The sequence below is a fragment of the Mus pahari genome, chromosome 12, assembly GCF_900095145.1.
Source record: "Mus pahari chromosome 12, PAHARI_EIJ_v1.1, whole genome shotgun sequence".
NCBI lineage: Eukaryota > Metazoa > Chordata > Mammalia > Rodentia > Muridae > Mus > Mus pahari.
The window spans coordinates 81819704-81840777 of NC_034601.1; the positions used below are offsets into that span (position 1 = coordinate 81819704).

General features: G+C 47.5%; 1 protein-coding gene across 1 annotated transcript in view; it reads right to left on the reverse strand.

Moving 5' to 3' along the window:
* Positions 1 to 616: 616 nt before the first annotated feature.
* Positions 617 to 21074, reverse strand: part of Urb1 (URB1 ribosome biogenesis homolog) — a 58120-nt gene continuing 37662 nt past the window's right edge. The window contains exons 25-39 of the mRNA XM_021209125.1: positions 18854 to 18912; positions 16395 to 16588; positions 15154 to 15264; positions 14982 to 15045; positions 13975 to 14146; positions 13601 to 13709; positions 10845 to 11005; positions 10208 to 10319; positions 9126 to 9232; positions 8536 to 8679; positions 6671 to 6780; positions 5172 to 5369; positions 3840 to 4081; positions 2404 to 3003; positions 617 to 1259 (exon numbers count right to left, since the gene is read on the reverse strand). Coding sequence (XP_021064784.1) covers positions 1066 to 1259; positions 2404 to 3003; positions 3840 to 4081; positions 5172 to 5369; positions 6671 to 6780; positions 8536 to 8679; positions 9126 to 9232; positions 10208 to 10319; positions 10845 to 11005; positions 13601 to 13709; positions 13975 to 14146; positions 14982 to 15045; positions 15154 to 15264; positions 16395 to 16588; positions 18854 to 18912 — 2577 coding nt within the window. The 3' untranslated portion in view covers positions 617 to 1065. The remainder of the gene's footprint in view (positions 1260 to 2403; positions 3004 to 3839; positions 4082 to 5171; positions 5370 to 6670; positions 6781 to 8535; positions 8680 to 9125; positions 9233 to 10207; positions 10320 to 10844; positions 11006 to 13600; positions 13710 to 13974; positions 14147 to 14981; positions 15046 to 15153; positions 15265 to 16394; positions 16589 to 18853; positions 18913 to 21074) is intronic.

Genomic DNA, 21074 nt, shown 5'->3' on the forward strand with positions numbered 1-21074 from the left:
TCAAGCCAAGGGCGGCTGGTGCCATCAGACTGCAGGTGAGGTCACCTTACAGACCAGAGTCCTTGAACTTAGGGGAGGCAGAAGATGGAGCTTGTGAGAGGCTGTGGAGACTTGCTGGGGTCTGGTAGCCCTCTGGCTTTAGGGACACAGGCACGACCCTGTCTTTTCAGCCAGTGTCTCTCTGCATGCTAGTCAGAGGTGCACAGAGGGCAGGACAGTCTCCCTAAACTGCAATCTAAAGTCGGCTCTCCACCTCAGCGCCCTCGGGCTTCCTGTGTGTTCTATGCAGCTAAAGGTAAATGACCCTTGTCTTTATATACGCTGTAACAAGATGACACACAGATGCACAGAACAATGTAAACAAAACCAAGCCATTCTTAGTACCACATACACGCCGCACAGACAAGCTAAATCACCAGCTCCCAAGTGGCACATCAGACACAAGGGACCAGCGTCTACAAGTATTTTATCTGTAAAAATCCATGAAATTTCACAATGACTTTTATCAGGGACAACACCTAGTAACAGTGAACCATAAAAGTTAAATTCTAAACTAGAATGCACGTCTCTGGAATAAAAATTTAGGTTGTAAAATGAAACAAAGTACAAAAGCAACTCACAAAAATAGCTATTTATTATCAAAACATTATAAAACTCAAAAATCCTCTTTGAAATATAACTTAAAAAAATAGTCTTCCTAAAGTAGAGGTTTATACCTTAGGGACTCATCATTCTTAAATAAAACAGCAAACAGAGGCAACTTTATACATGTGTCACGTACACCCGAAGACAGAGTTTTCACATTTCAGCTCTAATACCAATCCATGAGCAGCATCTGGCTCCTCTGTCAGGGGCTTCAGGGGAGAGGGCGGCAGCCATCTGAGCCCTCCATGGGCCTCACTGCCTTGGCAGTGCCTCAGTCACTAGATCTGACTAGAAGGGCTTACTTTTTGGTCAGTTGAATAAAGTCCTCCCTCTTAGCTTTCTTGCTGGAAAGTAGTTGCATATATCAGTTTGTCTGTCTCGGAACCCACTCAAGCTTCCTGGAACCCGTTGGGGCTCTATTCAGCAGGAGAGAGTCAAGCACTGGGCTGAGGAGTCCACATTCCTGCAGAGCACAACAATGGCCTCCGGCTCATCAAGTGGCATGTCCTTTGCAGCCTCACAGACTGTTTGGATGTGAGCAAGGAAGGTGTTTGGCTGCTGGGCCCCCAGCCACATGTCCTTAACATATAGAGACACCAGGAACGCTGCAGAAGCTGAGGAGTCAGACAAAGCCATTAGGATGAGCACTTGCTCAGATGGAAAGCAAACCACCCACCCACAATGCACCAGGGCTTTGCACAACTGCCAGATACACTATGCCAAAACCTGTGTAAGCTCAGGTGAGCACATGGATAAAAATGAACTTCCTTTGTGCTATCCTTTCTGATCACTTTTAAGCTTCTTTCTTCTGATGACTGTGTGTACACCTTAAAGAGAAGTTACTCTAAGTCCTGTCCTGGTCTGAGATCTCGTGCCTAGGGCCATCCCTGACTTGGTATTTCCTACCTCAAAGAGCACATTAAGGAAAGGGTGAGGCTTCCAGGCAGAAAGCCTCTGTTCCTGCTGCAGCTGGCTGAGAAAGTATGGGCCCTTCTGCTGTCAGGTGAGGTCACAGCCCAGCCTTTCCTTCCCATGACAGAGTCCATTCTCCCAAATTGAGGACACATCTGCCACTCCCATCTCAGCCACCAAGGCCAGAGCCGGTCACCCATTCGCTCAGCCCTGCATCCGAGCCTCTGGATGCCAGCTGAAGGCCCAGCACCACTGCCTGTGTGGGTACCTGTGCATGCTCACCATGGGCACAGCAGTTCTGTGCTTAGTTACCATCAAGACACTCTGCTTTCTAGGGTCAGTGTGCCTTGAGGGATTGTCTCAGTTAGGGTTTTACTACTGTGAACAGATTCCTTGACCAAGGCAACTCTTATAAAGGACATTTAATTGGGGTTGGCTTACATCAAGGTGGGAGCAGGGCAGTATCCAGGCAGGCATGGTGCTGGAGGAGCTGAGAGTTCTACATCTTCATCTGAAGGCTGCTAGTGGAAGACTGACTTCCAGGCAGCTAGGATGAGGATCTTATAGCCCACATCCACAGTGACACACATACTCCAACAAGGCCACACCTCCTAATAGTGCCACTCCCTGGGCTGAGTACATACAAACCACCACAGGGACCCTAAGGCTCTAAGGGTGCTTATCATCATAAACACGACTGTCATTAAGGACAAAGAATTCCTCTTCTTCACACTCCCTCTATGTCACTCCCAGCCTTAGTAAGGGACCAACTAAATGTCAGAGTGCCAAGCTGAAGCCTTGCCCATCCCACATATGTCTCTAGTGTGACAAAAGAGCCCACATTACCTCGTTTGGCTTCATCCTTTTCATTCAGAGAATCAAGACACAGGGCCTCTGCCACCAAGTGGAAAGGGCTCTCTTTTCTGCCCTGGGCCACCAACAACTGCAGCATGACTGTGCTGAACTTGCAGGCCACATCCTGTGCAGGCCCCAGGAGGCCCTGGGCACTGCAGTGATGACTATACAGCTTAAAGATGCCAGTCTTCACGGCGCTGTCCCTGAGGAGGTCAGCTACTACCATTGGCTGAGGCAAAATGTGGCTCTTGAGCCAGTCAAGGAGCCTTGTGACCTCTGCCCTGCTGACAGGGCGCTCAGCCAATGACCGAAGCACCCAGCTGGCCACCAAAGAAACAGCAGCATGCGCAGAGCCCAGTGTTTTACTCTTGGGGATAGCCTGGCCCACAGACCCCTGTGTGGGTCCAGGCAAGGGGTCACCTGGCCCCCAGTGGGTCAGTGTGGCCCTCAGGAGGTCCTTGCATTTCTCCAAACTAGATGCTTCCAGCTGGGGCTCAGCAGTCTCCTCCAGCTCTCCATGCCTCTTCTTCCGCCCTCGTGGGCCTCTGGCCTGGGCAGCTACCACAGACCTGCTCTTCTCCTTGAGCATTTCTATGAAGCACAGACAGAAAAGGAGGTAAGGCTAGGGTTGCAGCATCCATACAGCTCCTGAGTAAGCGTTGGGTTGAGTGCGCATGCTCACCTGGGCCTGGTGTACTCATCTGGCTGATGATGAACCACCAGGTCCACTGGCCCAGCCCAGGGATCATGAACATGCTCTGCATGTGTGACAATATTGCACAAGCCCCCGCTTTCTCCTAGGTCTCTCCACTCTGTTCTTTTGACTTTGGAGCGGAGGACTCGATGAAAACAAGTTGGTTTTAGGCACCTCCTCTATAGGTGAGCACTTCAATACTCTCATATTATGGTTTGGATCTTACACATTCCCCAAAACTTTGTGGTTTAGGTTTGCTCCCAAGGCAGCAGTGTTGAAGTGAATGGTTCAGGAGGGTGGAAACTCTGGGAAGCAGGTCACAGGCAGTGCATCCTTAAAGGGTACATCTGGTCTCCCGCTCCCTTTCTCCTCCCTCCTCCCACTGGCTGGCTGCTGTGACGTGTGCAACTTTGTTCTCCCAGAGGCTTCCACCATCACAGTCTACATCAACACAGCCTGGATCACTGGGGCTAAGCAACCATGGACTGAAACATACAAAGGATAAAATCCTTGATCCCGTAAATTTATCTTTTTAGGTACTCTGTCACAGTGACAGAAAGCTAACACGCTTGGGTATTGTCTTATCTAAAGGCAAACAAGACCCCTAGGTAATGGGGCTAGAATCCAAACCTAGGTCCTCATATTCATGTCTGTGCCGGGTCAGCTCTGGAACTAGCTAAGGAGAGGCCGCTGGCTGCTCCAGGCGGCTGGGGCAACAAGGAGGTGGACTTACTCATTAGGTCCTTGGCTTGGTGCTGCTCAATGATTGCTTTCAGCTCCCCTTGGAGCTTTGTGTCTCTTTCAATGAGGCTCCACTTGTGTAAGAGGATCAGGACATCTTTGGTAGAAAGTGCCACCTTGTTCACAGTGAATCGGCCCATGTCCTTGAATATCTTTATGATGGTGGCCCGATAACTCAGCACAGATTCAAGTGTCCAAAAGAAGTTCATCAGTTGGGCAGAAGCCAAGGTGGGCCTGTTTGGAAGTCAATGTTATAGACTGAGCAGAAGCTAACCCTGTCCTGACCAGCCCAAGGCAGTCAGGGTCACACAAACTTTTAACAGTGAGGGCTCAGGACATAGACGAGGAAACATGAGGTACTCTGGAGAGACCTGGAATCTGAACTGTGCTGGAAGAGGAACCTCTTTGGAACTCCTAGGCTCAAGGGGAGGATGCCAGGTAGAAGACAGAGCCAGGGCCATGGCAGTGACACGGTGCTCTACCCTCGGATGCAAATCCCTCTGCAGCTCAGGCAGGTCCTGTGCAGTATCACCTTACAGGCAGAGCCCGAGTTGTTCAGCGGAGAAAAGAGTTTTCTGATCTTTTAATAGCTCTTGCTACATTACAAGGTTAAACACCAAACTGTCATTTCCAAAGGACCTCAGTTGTTGAACAGCAATGTGCCAGACAACCCCAAAGTAAGTGGTATGGCTGTCCAACAGAATTTTAACTTAATTTGGGACAACATGAAACAAGTTACTTTTTCTTATTAAAAAAATAACTTCATTCTGAGCCTCATTTTTTAAAGTCACACTTCTGCCCTGTTGACACAAATCAACTCCTGACATGGGAAATTTAAATACACAGTGTTTTCTCCAACAATGAATCTGAGGAGAATTTAGCTCCCCAGAGGAAACCAAGAGCCTGATCCAAGATCAGCTGACAGGACTGAAATGCTTGAGGAACCCATGGATACATGCATCTCTGGAGGCTGGAGAGGTATGGGGACAGTTTGTGGCATCCTGGCTGAGGCTAAGGTCACAGAAAACATTCTTTTCTGTGTCTTCATTTTGTTCAGCATGGTGAAGTTGAAGCAGGGTGCAACCCAGATGTTAAAACTGCCCTACCATGATTCATTGTGGTTTTTAACAGTCTGCTACGTTTTCAGGGCCTTCATAAGAACCCTGGAGGCTGAAATGACAATCAAGATGTTGCTACAACAGATGTCCCAATGGTGACAAGGCCCTCTGGCCCGATCCACACACCGTGGCTCAAGTGACAGAAAGGAATAAGCAACAGCCTTGGGTTAGACAGTGGGGGGATCTCATGGCAGGGGTGGGCTCACCTCAGGTGCTTTGTAAGCGCAATGAGGACATACAGGAACTCATTGACCACGTGCAAGGCAAGCATCTTCTCGGGTTCATGGGAGTCAGCCTGGCAAGGTGGCTGGCTTCTCTCCTCCGGCGCTTTGTTGCCCAGGTTGGTCACCCACAGGGTGTGTAACAAGGAGATCACATTGGAGAGCAGCTGAGTCTCTACAAATCTGAAACCAAACATGGCAGCACCCTAGAACTGTGGGACAAGGACCATGAAGGAGACAGAACCCTGGTAACAGTCCTGCTTTGGTAATCCGACCTGCTCGTCCCTCACACAGTATATCCAGTAAGTAAAGACATGGTGCCTCATGTAGAAATGCAGCCTCAAGCCAGACCACTTTCTAACCAGAAAACTACCCCAAGCCCCCACAGTACAGTAGGCACAGCATTGTGATTATGGTAGCAATTTGAGCATAAACAAAGTTATTGTGGGACAGGTGACTAGCCAATTATGCCGTCTTATAAAATCTGAAATAGTCTTGAAGTTGTTGATGTCAGAAGGCAAAGCTTAAGCTGTTACTTTCTGTTAGAAAGATCTTATTCTCTTTGGTTTCTTTGAAACAAGGACTTGCACTGTAGCTCAGACTGGCCTCAAACTCCCTGAAATCCTCTGCCACAGCCTCCTGAGTGATTATAAGAACCAACCACTAAGTCTGCAAAAGAAATTTTAGAAAAATACCCTTTTAAATGCCAATCTTCAATGGTGTTTATTTCCAGGTACGAACAGCTAGTTTTTGTATTAGGAGAAAGGAACATTTAATCTCTTTGGTTAAAGATAATGAGCAACCATGTTCTGCAGCAACAGGTTTATGAAATGGCAATGCCACAGACCTCTTGTGATGAGGTCCAGGCACCCTTACGAAGCCATCTAGCATTGTAGCAAGACATGACTGTTAAATACACAGAATTTCTGGGGCTAGGGATTGCGCATGTGCATTTGGGATAGCGTCTCAGAGGTGAAAATGACTTTTGAAAAATGAACTAAAAGACCCAGTGACTCTCGGGCACACACTTGCCCTCTCACAGGCAGAGCCTCACGGTAGTGCTGATGTATTAGGAATGACAAGGGATCTTTCCCCGCAGCATGGACCCATCCTGCCCAACCCTTCCCAGTGCTTGAGAATTCGTCTACCATCACTGAGCACTTCAACAAGCCATGAAGAACTAGAGGCTCAGATGACGGGGGCTAAGTCAAACCCTATATGAAGCTGACCCCAGTGGAGGGTGTGGCATAAAACACACAGAAAGGCTAGTGGGACTCTGCAGTGGGATTATAGCTGTGCTTCGATCCGAAGCAGACCAGACACTGAATGTCAGGAGTTAATCAAAGAAAGACCTTTGGCCATTTCCAGAAGCTGGACTGCAAGTTCACAAGAGCATGAGGGGACACTACTGTACACAGTCTATCTATTCATACTTAACCTTTTAGAGGTATCATGAGCAGACAGCTCATCTACAAGGTACTTACCTGCTCTCAAGGATGTGTAAAACCCACGTTAAAAGGCTATAGTCACGTATGACTTCATAGGCAGATCTGGTGATGTGGGCGACACTCTGTAGGATTTCCAGAATCCAATTCTGAAAAGTCCAACAGTTAGTCACGTCTTAGTGGAAAAAACAAACTTACTTGACCAAAACTGATTTTTTCCCTCCCACTCTTTCAACTTTTAATATTGTTTAGACAGGGACTTAGAATGTCTCTAAAAAGAGTCCTAGACTCTTGAGGTCTGGAAACATTAGCCAAAGCATTAGCCACAAGGCTCAGTTACAAAAGAGTGATTTCAAAGATGCATCAGCATGCAAATGACATCCAGTAGTCATCTGAGCCTGGGGAGAGCCTCACTTTTGATAATCCACCATGGAATTGATCCACAGCAGAGATACACCTTGGACACCACATAGCTCAGATACATGATGGTCCAGCTGGGACATGGCACAGACCCGAGACTTTCCAGCCCTGTTGTGAGCTACTGGTAGCCCATTTTGTCCTATCCACCCTGAAGGGAGACAGACCATCAACACAAGACGATCCTTAACTGCTTCCAAGCACCTCAGAATCCTGCTACAATGAAAAGAAAAAGTATACTCAAATTCCACTTGCTCCAGTGTGTTTCTCTCTCTCTCTCTCTCTCTCTCTCTCTCTCTCTCTCTCTCTCTCTCTCTCTCTCTTTCTAGATTTATTTATTTATTATATGTAAGTAAGTCTTCTAACACCCCAGAAGAGGGCATCTGATTTCATTAGGGATGGTTGTGAGCTACTATGTGGTTGCTGGGATTTGAACTCAGGGCCTTTGGAAGAGCAGTCAGTGCTCTTAACTGCTGAGCCATCTCGCCAGCCCTCTAATCCAGCTGTGCCCTGCCACATTTTACATAAACAGAAACCAAGCTTGACAGGCTAAGAATTAATCCAGGCACCTAAGCCTCTTTCCATTTACTTCTTCCAAAAGCCTGTGTATTTAGAAACATAAAACCAGCTCTCGGCCCCGGGCACAGGGGCAAACTCACTGGTTCTTGATGAGTGTCTATGTGTGTGTGGGGGGGCAAGGGGGGCAGTCCCAACTCTCCACTCTTATTTACTATTATTTACAAAATCAAAGGGAAACTAAGAAGTCCTTAGTGAAACTTCCAAGTGCCTTTGACTTTTAAAGCTTTAGTGAAAATTGTACAATGCCATTCACTTAGATGATGCTGACAACAATCAATAAAAAAGACGGGGATTCAGCCTGTGGTGCCACTCTGAAGCTTGTCAGTGCACTGTGACAGGGGAAAGGACACGGTACGTTATGATCTCACACAAACAAAAGAGAACACGTGTCCAGTGCTTCTTACGTTAGGGACTACATATAATTAAACCTTTTAAGAGTCAACTGCAAGTCTGGCCATGCCTACAAATGTTGAGAGGCAGGAGGAACACTGCAAGTTCACAGCCAGCAATATGAAAAGCAGGTTTTACGCCAGCCAGGGCTACAAAGTGAGATCTTGTTTCAAAAACAAAGAGAGTAAATTACAGAAAAATAATGTAACAGGTACTAATAAAACTGAACATACAGTGTGACTGTCCATAGGCTGATGTTTATTTAGTTGAAGCATGGTTCTTGCTAAGCATCCCAGGCTGGCCCTGAACCTGCGTGGGCTGATTGGAATCTTGGCTTTTGGCCATGTTTATAGGCTTGTGACTGTTAACTCCCTTCTCTTGATAAAGATACAGAGAGGCCTTTCTTCCTATCCCCAGGACATGGTAAGAACAAACAATACCAGACGTCACCCACTAAGCCTGTGAATGACAACAGAGAACACAGTCATCAGTGCGGTGAACCCATGGAACATGCTTACCTGAGCAACTTCGTCACACAAGGGGCTATTGAAGAAGGACAGGATGATGTGAAACACCCCTCTTCTAGCGCATAGCTCGTAGCAGTGCTTGTCTCTAATCCCCTGTCGCAGAATTTCCAACACCCATTCTTGTTCAGTTTTTTGCTAGGCCAGACAAACAAGAAAGCTAAATAAGTTACAGCTTTCCTTATTGGACAATCAAATCCCATTGATTTCAGGTGATGGCTCAAAGCTGCAGCCTTATATCTTATCAGCCCAGACATCAAAGCCCGAGTCAAGCTGAACACTAAGCCCTGTTAAAGTGGGTGGGACTTTTACAGAAGAGTATGTAACACTTACTCAAGGGATTCAGCAAGGAAATTCAGGAAGGATGCTCTAATGTCTCTGGACTCAGACAGACTTTTTAAAGTCTGAGAAGTGCCAGGACACAGGAATGCATCTATCTGGCTGTGCGGGGCAGCACAAAGGGTTCCTGTCTCTGACCTTGTTCTGAACTGTTTGTGCAATGGGACTGGGGAGTAACCTGTATTACCAAGAAAGCAGAAGATGTAGTGGCTGACACCTCTTCAGGAGTCTCTGGGGACCAATACCTGGAAGTCAGAGCTGTAGAAGAACTGGTAGAAGCCTGGCAGTTTGTCCATGTTTAAGTTCTCGTGTGATAGCAGGAACTTGCTGATCTTCCAGTACATGTGCTCCTCTGAGAATACAGACACATGGTCACTGACAGCCTCCTGGGACAGCCTGGCAGTGCATGAACTGGGGGATGGGGTCATTCAGCAAACTGGACATAAATCCCTACCCAGCAGAGGTTCTGCATCTGATCACTTGTTCCTGAGAAGCAGGATTTGATTGGATACCCGAGACCACTCCTGCACAAGGGATCTTGCACATGGTTTAGATACAATTCCTGGACTGGGCCACAGCGACAAGAGCACAGGGTGCACACCACCTGCTGCTAGCCTCTCCTAGAAAGGAGCTGACCCAGAAGGAAGGCTCTGGAACACAAGGCAGGGAGGACATACACCTCCTCTTCCGCTACAGTCTCAAAGTTTAGCTAGGATGCCACCAGTCCCCAAGACAGACACTCTGTGGCACAAGGACTGCTGTGGGCAGCTATACCCAGGCATCACAGACTCAATGGTGACTATAGCCACAAAGATCTCCTCCCTGAAGCCTTTTTTTTCCAACAGGCTTTTTAAAGTCAGCAATGTGAGAATTATTTTGCTTCTTCCCTTGTTAGACTAACAGCCCCGGGGTCTCAAACAGTACCAATCTTCTACCATGTTTTCTGATTAACTCCAAACAAGGTCTTCTGGTGACTCAAGACCTGTTACTTGCATGTCCTCTTGAGGTGGCCCTGTCCCTCCCACAGGAGTTGCATTCTAACCCACACAGTAACTTATATGCCTTTCAGAAGAGGACTGGGAACCACACACAATGCAGCCCCTGCTATGCATGGATCAGTGAGCCAGGGTCAGACAAACGGCTGCAAGTTCAATCAGGTGCATGCGGTACCAGGCGACCTGCGGGGCTCTGAAGTGCTCGATGCCTCTCACAGCAATCCCAGAGGCAGGGGTGCTGGACAGTCAAGAACCCCAAGGGACTGACTTCCAGAGTGGACTACACAGCATCATTTGTCTGTCTTTTTCTCAACCAGAATCTGTCAGGGTACCTGGTTTCAAGATCTGCACGGCAGCCTTGGCGATGAAAAGGGCCACGGTGAAAGGAAGCCTCAAGTTTGGAGTTCTAATCCCATTGCGGACAACATCGAGCAGGTACAGAACCTAGAAGGGAAAAAAGCATTTTCAGAAGGAGTCCCTTTTGTCCCAGCTTTGCAGTGGGAGCCTGCTCCTTCCACCCTGGGGACAAAGAGGATGCCACAGCAGCAAAAACACTATGTACCTTCCTGTCGGAGATGTTTTCTGCCTTTTCTTTTAGGAGCAGGCCAGCACCATGGGCTGAGGGAAGCCTAACACCATGCCCTGAAACGTCTGCCCCTCCCTTCCACCACCACGGGGTATGGGTTCCTGGGGGTCAGACTGTGTGTGACAGCTTCCTTTACCAAAGACACTATCCACAGAAGGAAGCCATTCTGTCTAGCCACAAGAGAACACTGTTCAGGGGAAGCCTTCCCTGTGCTCCTTGGGCCTTGGGGTTAGAGAGCAGCCTCCCGAGATGAAGGGCTGTGCCTTAGCAGCATCCCTTCACTCATAACTTCTCCATACTCTGTAGTAAACTCTCCTGCCCAGGGGGACGACCCTCTCCCCCAAGCCGCACCCTCAACTCCACAGTCTCCAATCCCTACTCACTTGGGACTGTTCCCGGAAGCGCGCTCCCTCCAGGTGTGAGTAGTAGGCTGCGAGGACATAGTAGGCCGCAGCTCGCATCTGGGGGTCATAGCTGCTGAGGGCTGCCACAGTTAAACCCAGGGCGTTTGAGTCCAAAAACTTTCGACAATCCACCACAAACTCTACAGAAAGTATATTATAGCATTAAACACACAATCCAAGTTTCATGACTCTTGTACATCCTACAAGATTCACTTCCTTTTACACCTTACCACTGCCAGCCGCACAGGCTGGACACAGGAAGCAAGGGTCTCCTCGGCTGCCGAGAATCTTCTCTACTGTGGCAAACATTTCCTTGCTTCTAAGATACTGCTCAGTCCTAACCACAAATGCCCCCAAAGCTGAGAAAAGTTAGGTAACACTGAGGCCCACCAAGGTCAAAATCTCAGACCGTGAGCAGAATGGGACACAGCAAGGGACCTGGCTCCCAGGTCTACCTTCTTCAGCCCTGTGCCTCCCATGTACAGGTACCAGAAGGAACAGAAAGTTGAGAAATTCAGTCAGGGCAAACCAGTGGGGCCTGGGCCCATCCTGTTTACAAAGGACTTCCCCAACTCCAGCCTGGCAACCTTGCCTCCTTTACTCTTTAAAAACACACAACACACCTCCCCATCTCTGGAGTAGCTCGCCAAGCTTGACCAAAAGCAACAGTGAAAATGTCTGCTGAGGCTGGGTGGAGACATAGCTGAGTGGCAGAAAACTTGATAGCTACACACAAGGCCATGGAGTGATTCCCAGCATGGGCATGGGTGGGGAAAGCTGCTGGGTGACATCCATTTGCTCTCTGTGAGGCTTCCAGGCACTGCCAACTGCCATGACAAAGTGCAAGACAGTCGGCTCATGTGGTGGCTTGAATATGCTTGGCACATGGGAAGTGACACTATTAGGAGGCGTGGCAATGTTGGAGAAAGTGTGTCACTGTGTAGTGAGCTGTGAGGCCTCCTGTGCTCAAGCTCCACCCAGTGTGGAACAGAGTCAGCTTCTGGATGCCTTTGGATGGAGATGCAGAATTCTCAGCTCCTGCAGCACCATGTCTAACTGTATGCTGCCATGCTTCCTGCCATGATAACAGACTAAACCTCTGAAGCTGTAAGGCAGCCCCAATTCTGATGCAGAATGAGAACTAAAAAACTTTTTAAAAACATCAAAGTGCAGATAAAATTAATACTGCTTTGGAGAACAAATGTGTTTAAGAGATAGCAACCTAACAAATATTCATGAATGGAATATATTTGAGAGAGAACAGCAACAGCCTAAACACTCAATGGGAAGAGCTAGAACTCTGATGGCCCGGATAATCCTAGTACTCTGACGTTCTAAGACAAATGAATTTTCCACATGACCATGAGGAAAAATCAACTTCCTGTTTTGTGACTTTCTCTGTTGCTCTATGGTCTTGGCTTTATAGTTACAAAAAAAAGGTTGCCCTTGGATGCTGAAAATATAAAGGCTATTTAAAAGTGGCTACAAAGGCTGTTCTGTTTTAAGAACCATCTGAACGGTGATTTGACCTTTTAAAACCAGCTCTAAAATCCTGAGATGGCTTAGCTAGGACAATGACCAAGGATGCAACCACAGCACGCAGGGTTAGTGTTGCCATAGATGGGACTGCAGCTCTGCTCCTGAGCACCAGCAAGTCCTCCTCAGCTTCTTTACATGGCATCTTCAGTCAGGAGCTGTAGAAGGTTCTACAGAGAGCCGAGTTCACAGCCGATGCACAGGGCACCTGACAGTGGCACTCAGATCATGCTGTGCCAGCTGCCTTGGCAGACAGGAATCAGGAGCTGCAGGCCACAGCCCCATTCTGCTAGCACAAGATGTGCTGTGGGGAAAACATCTGTCACTGCCACTGGGAACAACCTTGGCTGGCCCTGTTTCTTGGCCAAGGACTCAAAGAGGGGAGGTGGTAAGGTTATGAAAACAGGTTCTTGTCTCCAGAGGGCTAAAAGTGGAGCAGTAAGACAGAAGACGCTGGGGCCTGACTTAGGACAAAGTCAGCAATACCTGGCTGCAGTGGGACAGTGTGCTGCGCCTCTGCTGCGCGCGCGCACACATACACACATACACACATACACACACACACACACACACATAAAATAAAAAGGAAGCCTTACAAGCTTTTACTGTGTGCCTTAAAGTATTTCTTCTATCATCTAAATTCCAAAATTTGAATGCATTATCCAACAATAAAAATAATTAAATTATCAATTCCGGGGGTAGGGGGAAATCACACAATTTTCCTTGTTCTTCTAATTAAGTACAGATTAAAGACCTTGAACATAACATTAAATAAACCTATGGGCAGGCAAGATGACTTAGAGGATGACTTAAAGTGCTTGTTGCAAACCTGAAAACTTGAATTTGATGCCTGGGACTCACACTCAAGCATAAAGCCGACTCCTTACATGTGCGCTGTGGCATGCATGCCCAGCAGTCTAAGCCCAGTAATAATAACTAATTAAAAACCTAACAAGCACACCGAAGGTCTATAATGACTGAAAGGGAGAGGAAGCAGATCGGCCCAGGGCCCCAGACCTAGGAATGGCAAGGCGGACTATGCCACTGTGACTGAGATTTAAAACCCAGCCGAATATTCAAAATAGACAGATAGACAGACAGACAGACACCCTAAAAGGATGGTTTTTCTGACTCAGGACTAACCTGGGAGCCATGACAACAATGAACAGCACTCTGACTGTAGAGGGCAGCACACTCACCTGGCCTGGTCAGTTCCCCAAAGAGATGGAGAAGAAAGCAGGGGTCATAGAGGCTGTCAAGGTCCACTCTCGAAGTCTTGTCCTTAAACACCAGTGGCTCCCCTGTGTCCTGAAACAATCCAAGCCATGCATGCAGTCACCTGATGGACGCTGACCTCGTGGTCAGAGCTCATAAAGCATCGCAGTTCTATAAAACTAGAGTTCACACATGATAATGTCATCTTGGAGAGCTGCTTCAAGTTTGTGGGGGTAACAAATAAGACAGTGTGACCAGTGTGACCCAGCTTCAGTGACGGACATGGGGGGGGGGGGTCCGTCTGTACCTCTGTAAAAGTTGGAATGGCAAGGAGGGAGGGAGAAAAGCAGCATCACACCTCCGTGGGCAGCAGCCTCCGGTACTGTGGGAAGTGCAGGATGGTCTGCATCATCCGGTCTGGGTCCAGCAGGCGGAGGATGTCCCCAACGCTTGGCTGCTGCCAAAGTGACTTGCCCAGGCTCCGGCATGTCTTGTGATGTTCTACTGCTGCTGGACCCCAGAGCAGAACCCTAGAGCCAGACAGGAGAGCAGACTGGTTGCAGGATTTACTGGGAATAGAACTGACAAGAACAACCCCAGCATGTAGCCTCAATCAAGACCGTACGTAGCTCACGCCAAGGGCCACTCTGGGTAAGCATGCGTGCTCTGTCACCTAATCCCCAATACAGCTTCTACCACCGGCATGGTGATGGTGCTGCCGAGGGTGCAGGGAGAGCTGGTGATGGCAACCTAAGTCAGCATCCACACACTGCTCTTGATGTATGTGGCCAGACTCTGAGCCTACGCACATGCATTAATTTACCTAATCTGTGCAATGGTCCCATAGCTTCCATCACCACGCCCTGTGCAGTAGGGAGAAGGGCATGGAAGGCCTGGGGAAGCTGCATGGCCACTTACTTGCTGGCTGCCGTAGCAGAGCCAGGGTTCTACGTGATGGAGTATGGCTCCAAGGCAGGCTAAAGTGGTTACAGGACCCTGACTGCCTGGAGAGTCCACCCTGTGTACATAGGCCTACAACCCTGTGCCACCCTAGAATCCCCTATAGCTCCCCAGAAGCCCATGAGACATGGCAAGTGCTATGCTGTGAGTCTGGCTCCTGCTGACATTTACATGGAGGCTTTGTTCTTGACCCCCAAGTGTGCACTGTGACATGGACATGCCACATATATGCATACATGCATACAACATAAGGAAATATAAGTGCTAATAAAACTTTCAAACAACAACAACAAAAGGAATGAAGCCTTGAATTTGAAGCTCAAATTTGCTGTGGTGAGGGCTGCATGGGTGGCCTGGAGTGCCCAGTGCCTCGTCCTCATGCCCACCTGTCAACCCAACGCTCACCTGAAACTGATGAGGCTGAGGTTGCTCTGTTCATATGCACGGAGGAGAAGTAAAATCTTCTGGTCTAGAGGGCAAATAAAGGCCACTTTCAGGAAGTTGAGGACCTCAAATACACAAGAGGGTACATAGCACTAGTCCCGCCCACACAGCCTGGCCATCAGGCCCTCCTTACCCAACACACTGAGGGTGGCACTGTAGGTCCCAAGTAGCACAGCAAAGTGGCTGCTCTGACAGACAGAAGGGCACATCCTCACCACTATGGACATCAGGTCCAGCAGGGCTTCTGCAAGGAACACCACAGACATAAACATCATGGGGACACAGTCTCAGGACAGCACAAATGGGTGCCCTGCAACGATCTTTTCTGAGTAAGGCTGGGCTTTGAGTCTCCATCCAGCCACCTTCCCAGGGTCACAGGCATCCTTGGAAATACATCGTCATAATCACTATTACAGGCATCCTTGGTAATACACACATCTTCACACTCATCATCATTCTAGGACTCACAGTTTAGGCTCAGGATCTAATCCCCCCCCACCACCACCATTTTAAAGAAACCTAAGATTTTTAAAGTCTAAGAATCTCCCCCAATATTCCACCACAATCACTACAACACACAGCATATATACTCCTGCCTGCATGGAGTGTGGAGTGCATTTTTTAACGATCTGTACCAATATTTTACATCTAACAGTTTTCTGTCTTCAGCTTAGCAGTTTATGACAGAGCAACCCTGTGCTGATGTGTAATGGTCTGGGGGTGATGGCTTCATCTCTAAACAGTGTTACTCTGAGTGCGCAGGAACTGTGTTCTGGCATTCAAAGCAGTCTACACTGCACTCAGGACTCCTGAGCACAAAGCACATGGCCAACTGAGTTGGACACAGTTAGAGACAGTGCAAACATGGCTGGAAAGACTTTTTTTTTAAGGTTTATTTATTTTATGTACATGAGTACACTGTCGCTCTCTTCAGACACACCAGAAGAAGGCATCAGATCCCACTCTGGATGGTTATGAGCCACCATGTGGTTGCTGGGAATTGAACTCAGAACCTCTGAAGACTTCTATAGCAATGAGTTATCTCCGTAAGTTCAAGCCCTTGCTGCTTAGGTTCAATCTTCCCTACAAAATTAATGTAGTTACTCTTCTTTCCCATCCCTCTCATGTCCCCTAATTCCCAGACCTTTAACACCAGGCCCTGACAAGGCCACATGAGCCCCAACACAACCTCCATAGACCAGAAAAGTCTTCAAAACAGGTGGCAGGAGTGTCTGGTCCTTGGGTTTAAAAGACACAGATATTCTACTATTACACTCTGAAAACAAATGGGGCAAGCACTTCTCTGCCCAGTTGTGTGGATGAAACTGGAAGATAACATTGCTACTGAGCGGGGTGGCCAGAGGCCGTGGTCACCTTTTATTCCACTGTCTGGAGTTTCCTCTTCTTCAGAGGTCAGCATGGTTGGCAGAAACAGAGAATGCTGGGTGAGCATCATGTGGACCACTGAAAGCTGGACAAGGTTAGTGCGCCCAGAGCTTTCTGGACCATACAGGAGCTTTGTGGCATTAAGCAGAGTCTTCAAAAAGGTGAGGTCATGGTACCGAAATCTAGATGCCAAGACAAAGGGAAAGTGTGTCATGAAGGATGTTCGCTTTTTAGGAAACAAGCAGTAGTACACACTTGCGAGTTTCACAGGCTGTGTACTACTCATCACCTCGACTGTCCATGACAAGCTTTGTACTGTTTAATCAGAGTCCTATCTGCACACCACGACAGGGATCACTGACCTGCACCATGATGACATTTTGTCATGATACGGACATCACAGATGGATGGACAGAGACTAAGACAGCTACATTTCCAGGAGCCACAACCTCATGTGGGAGCACTATCACATATAGAGGACTGTTGGCCAAACCATCTTAGGCAGCACATGGTCCAATCATCTCTGTGGCACAGACATCAAGAACTTTCTGATTAGCTGACCAGCAGGCAGCAGAACCGAGTGTGAGGACAGTAGTCTCTGCAGTGGACCCTCCCAGGTCAGCCTGGTCCTTTAGCCATTTGAACTACACCAAACTATGTCTTAAATCCCTTCCAACTCACTAACAGACATACTATCAAAAGTCCCTGCAGTTCGATGTGAGCACTATTAGGATGTCCCTACACTTGTAATCCTGGTACTTGGGAAAAGGATCAGTTGGAGGTAGTTTGGGTTGCATAGTGAGGCCCTGTCTCAAAAGGTCCAAAAAAAAAAAAAAGAGGAGGAAGAGGAAGAGTGAGAGGGGGAGAAAGAGGGATGAGGGAGAGAAAGAAGAGAGAGGAGAGAGGAAGAGGGGGAAGAAGAGGAAGAAGAGGGGGAAGAGAAGGAGGGAGGAGGAAGAGGAAGAGGGAGAGGAGGGGGAGGAGGAGGAGAAGGAGGAGGAGGAGCAGCAGCAGCAGCAGCAGCAGCAGCAGAAGAGATGGAACCTGGAACCACCCTTCACTTTGTTCTCCTCTGTAGCATTTTCTCTGAAGGTTAGATACCATGAGTGATCAGGAAGTGGAGATTACAGGCACCACACACCATTTCCTGACTCTCTAAACACCCAGACTGAACCACAGCAAGTGTGAGTGACATCACATGAACTCTTACACATTCGCTGCTGGGAGCACAAAGTCATTCAACTTTGTTCATCTAGTGACACTCAAAGTGTGCGGATACTAACAGTCAGCAGGTCCCTGACTAGCATGTATGTAAAATGGGTGTCAATATGCACCACAGACATGTGGGAGCCATCGCAGGGATCATAATAGTGGAGATGGCTTAGGGAACAGTCTAGATGTCCACCAGCAGGGAACTGCTAAACAAACAACTGTACTGTCTAAAGATGGGATTCTATTCAGTGGTTAAAAACTGATGACTTTCAGATCTATCTATCTATCTATCTATCTATCTATCTATCTATCTATCTATCTATCCTATCTATCTATCTATCTTTTTGGTTTTTCAAGACAGGGTTTCTCTGTGTAGTCCTGGCTGTCCTGGAACTCACTCTGTAGACCAGGCTGGCCTCGAACTCAGAAATTCACCTGCCTCTGCCTCCCAAGTGCTGGGATTAAAGGCGTGCGCCACCATGTGCCCAGCTCGGATCTATATATTTTAAATTAGAAACATCTGAGTTTAAAAAAAGACAAAGAATGAGATGAATGTTCAAAATGTCAAACACATGTACGCAATAACACACTGTGCTGTGAAACACTCTGCCACAGAACTCAGTGGTATAAAATACTTGCCTAACATTTGTAAGCTCATAGGCTCTACAGTCCCACAAGAACAAATAAATAAAACCACAAGATAAGCAGAGCCTTGGAGGGAGACAAATGTGAGGTGGGCGGATGGAAATGTATTCGGAATAATATACACAACTGTGACATTCACCATGTTTGAGTAAGGTTAAAATCTCTACACTTTACATGTTTTACATTTCAGTTTTACTTACAATCTATGTTTAAGTATGGATGTGCACATGTCACAGCATGCATATAAATACCAGAAGGCCAAGTGCATCCTGGTCCAGAAAAAACTCACATGTCAGAATTGGCAGCAAGCACTTTTACCTACTGAGCCATCTCATCAGCCTGTTTTGTTTTTGTGAGATAAAGTCTCACTCAGCCTAGGCTGGCCTTGAACCTGCTATAGCTGGGGATGACTTGAATCTTCCCCCGAATGCTGCATTACAGACAAGCACTAGCATGTTTTTGAGATGTTTTCCTTCTCACTGACAAGGCTGACAGCTGCTCTGTGACTGGTACTCTAACAAGTGAAAGAACTGCATAGTCAGAACACCCATATCTTTATAAGCTGCACCAAGAAAAAGAAATTCGCTTACTTGAGTCCTGTCTTCACAAACTGCTGCCAGTCACCGGGGTCAACCTCCTTTACTGCATGCTAGAAAAAAAGCAAGCAAAAATGCACATGAAACATGTCAGTGAGCTGAACACACGGAGGGCTCCAGTGAGTCTTCTGGGGCAGCTGAACTAGCCCCTGCTCCTCTCGTAACTTTCTGAATCAGGGTTGCAAAGAACCCTGCTGTCCCTCCTACTTAAATCTGTCAATCTATGGTGCGTCTTCCATAGTCACCCACTGCCATTCCTGCTAAGACTAAGAGGGCAGCGACAGGACAACAGCTTAAAACAAGGAGGAACACATACAGACTTAGGGGTTAGAGCAAATATAAACAAAGTATCCAAACCAGACAGGGCTTTGAGACAGGGTCTCACTAGCCCACCCTGAATTACCTGGAACTTCTCATCCTGCCTCTACTTCCTGAGTGATGTTTATAGGTATGGGCTACCAGCACTGTTTATTCAGTGCTGCTGCTGGAACCCAGAGTTGTATACACTGAGCAAGAATTCTACCCACTGAGCTACAATGTCTGTGGAACATGAGGCTCAATGCTGGCTCTGAGGCTGCAGCTAAGTATAGTCACATTTGTTGCCTCCACCAGGCCAGCCATGCATGAGACCTCAGTGCCAAAGGGTGTGAAGGCTAGCTAAATACACAGCTTCACCTCTCTCCACTTCCTTACTCAGATGCAACTGTGTAAGGCTCGCTGTCTTCTTCACTATCAGCTGTGAGCCCAACAAAGCCTGCTACTGTCACCCATGGTGTCACCAGAACGAGAAGCGCTAGCTAAGTACTCCAGGGACCATGTAGGGCTTATCATAGCACTCTTATTAACAGCAAAAATCATGGAAAGCCACCCACAGATCAACAGTGTGTGCTAAGCACATTTCACTGGGAGGTCAGCTCCACTGCCAGCACCAAAATGTGTCCCCAGACACTGGTGTGGGGGACAACTGAACATGTTAAAAAACAAACAAAACCAATGCCTGAAAATCCAGGTCACACATGACATGCACACAGTTCCATTAACATTTAAATTTAATTTTATCTCAAATACATGCATGCAGAGATACATAACATATCTAGGACATTCATCCACCTAACAGTGTGGAATGGCCTCTCAATGCTCTTTCTTTCTTTCTTTTTTGGTTTTTTCGAGACAGGGTTTCTCTGTGTAGCTCTGGCTATCCTGGAACTCACTCTGTAGACCAGGCTAGCCTCAAACTCAGAAATCCGCCTGCCTCTGCCTCCCAAGCGCTGGGATTAAAGGCGTGCGCCACCACACCTGGCCTTGCTTTCTTATTTTTACACTGCTGGTTTTCCTGGCGGTGGGTGGGTGGATGGGCCGGCAGGTGCTAAGCCAGCACCCCACCCTCGCCCACCTCTCAGCCCTGCACCGCCCGTTTCTGGAGCAGAGCAGGGAGATTTGTTAGCTTTATGATCACAAAACCAAGGAAGGTCAAATCTTCACGGGATTAGAGAAAAGGATGGCAGACATCATACATGGAATACTATTAAGAAACAAAAGCCTAACTACTCATTCTCATATCTGTAACGTATTATTTAACCAGGGAAGCCACACTGAAGAAATACACATTGAAGTCATGCCATGTTTGGGCTCCTGGTACTTTAATCTCACAAACCTGTGACATAACAAATTAAGTCTTAGAAGAACAGGCTGTAAAGTTTTACACACGCACACACATACACACGCATACACACGCGATATGTATATATGATACACTATGATTTGTAATGAACTCATGAATAAAAACATCAAGCAGCTAGATTAAGGTAGCCACTCAAGCGAACACTTGCCCTGACCAGAACTCTCCACATTTCAACATACTTGTGAAGCTCAGGAGCTTTGCGCAGGGTTTTACAGTGAACAAATGTATGGTACCTGCCTGGGAGGTACACGCCACACCCCTGGAACTAGTACTAACTTTTAGGATACCATTTCCATAAAAAACAAAAAAAACAAAAAACAAAAACAAAAAACCATCACCAACAACAAAAAAACTAGTTTAAAGGGAGAGGTACTTTAAGAAAAGGGAATAAACATTTTAAATTTTATAACAATTACCAAGCGACAGACTAAAGGGCTTACTGAAGCCAATGCTTAAGAGAGTAGGGATGAAGCCGGGCGTGGTTGCACACGCCTTTAATCCCAGCATTCCGGAGGCAGAGGCAGGCAGATTTCT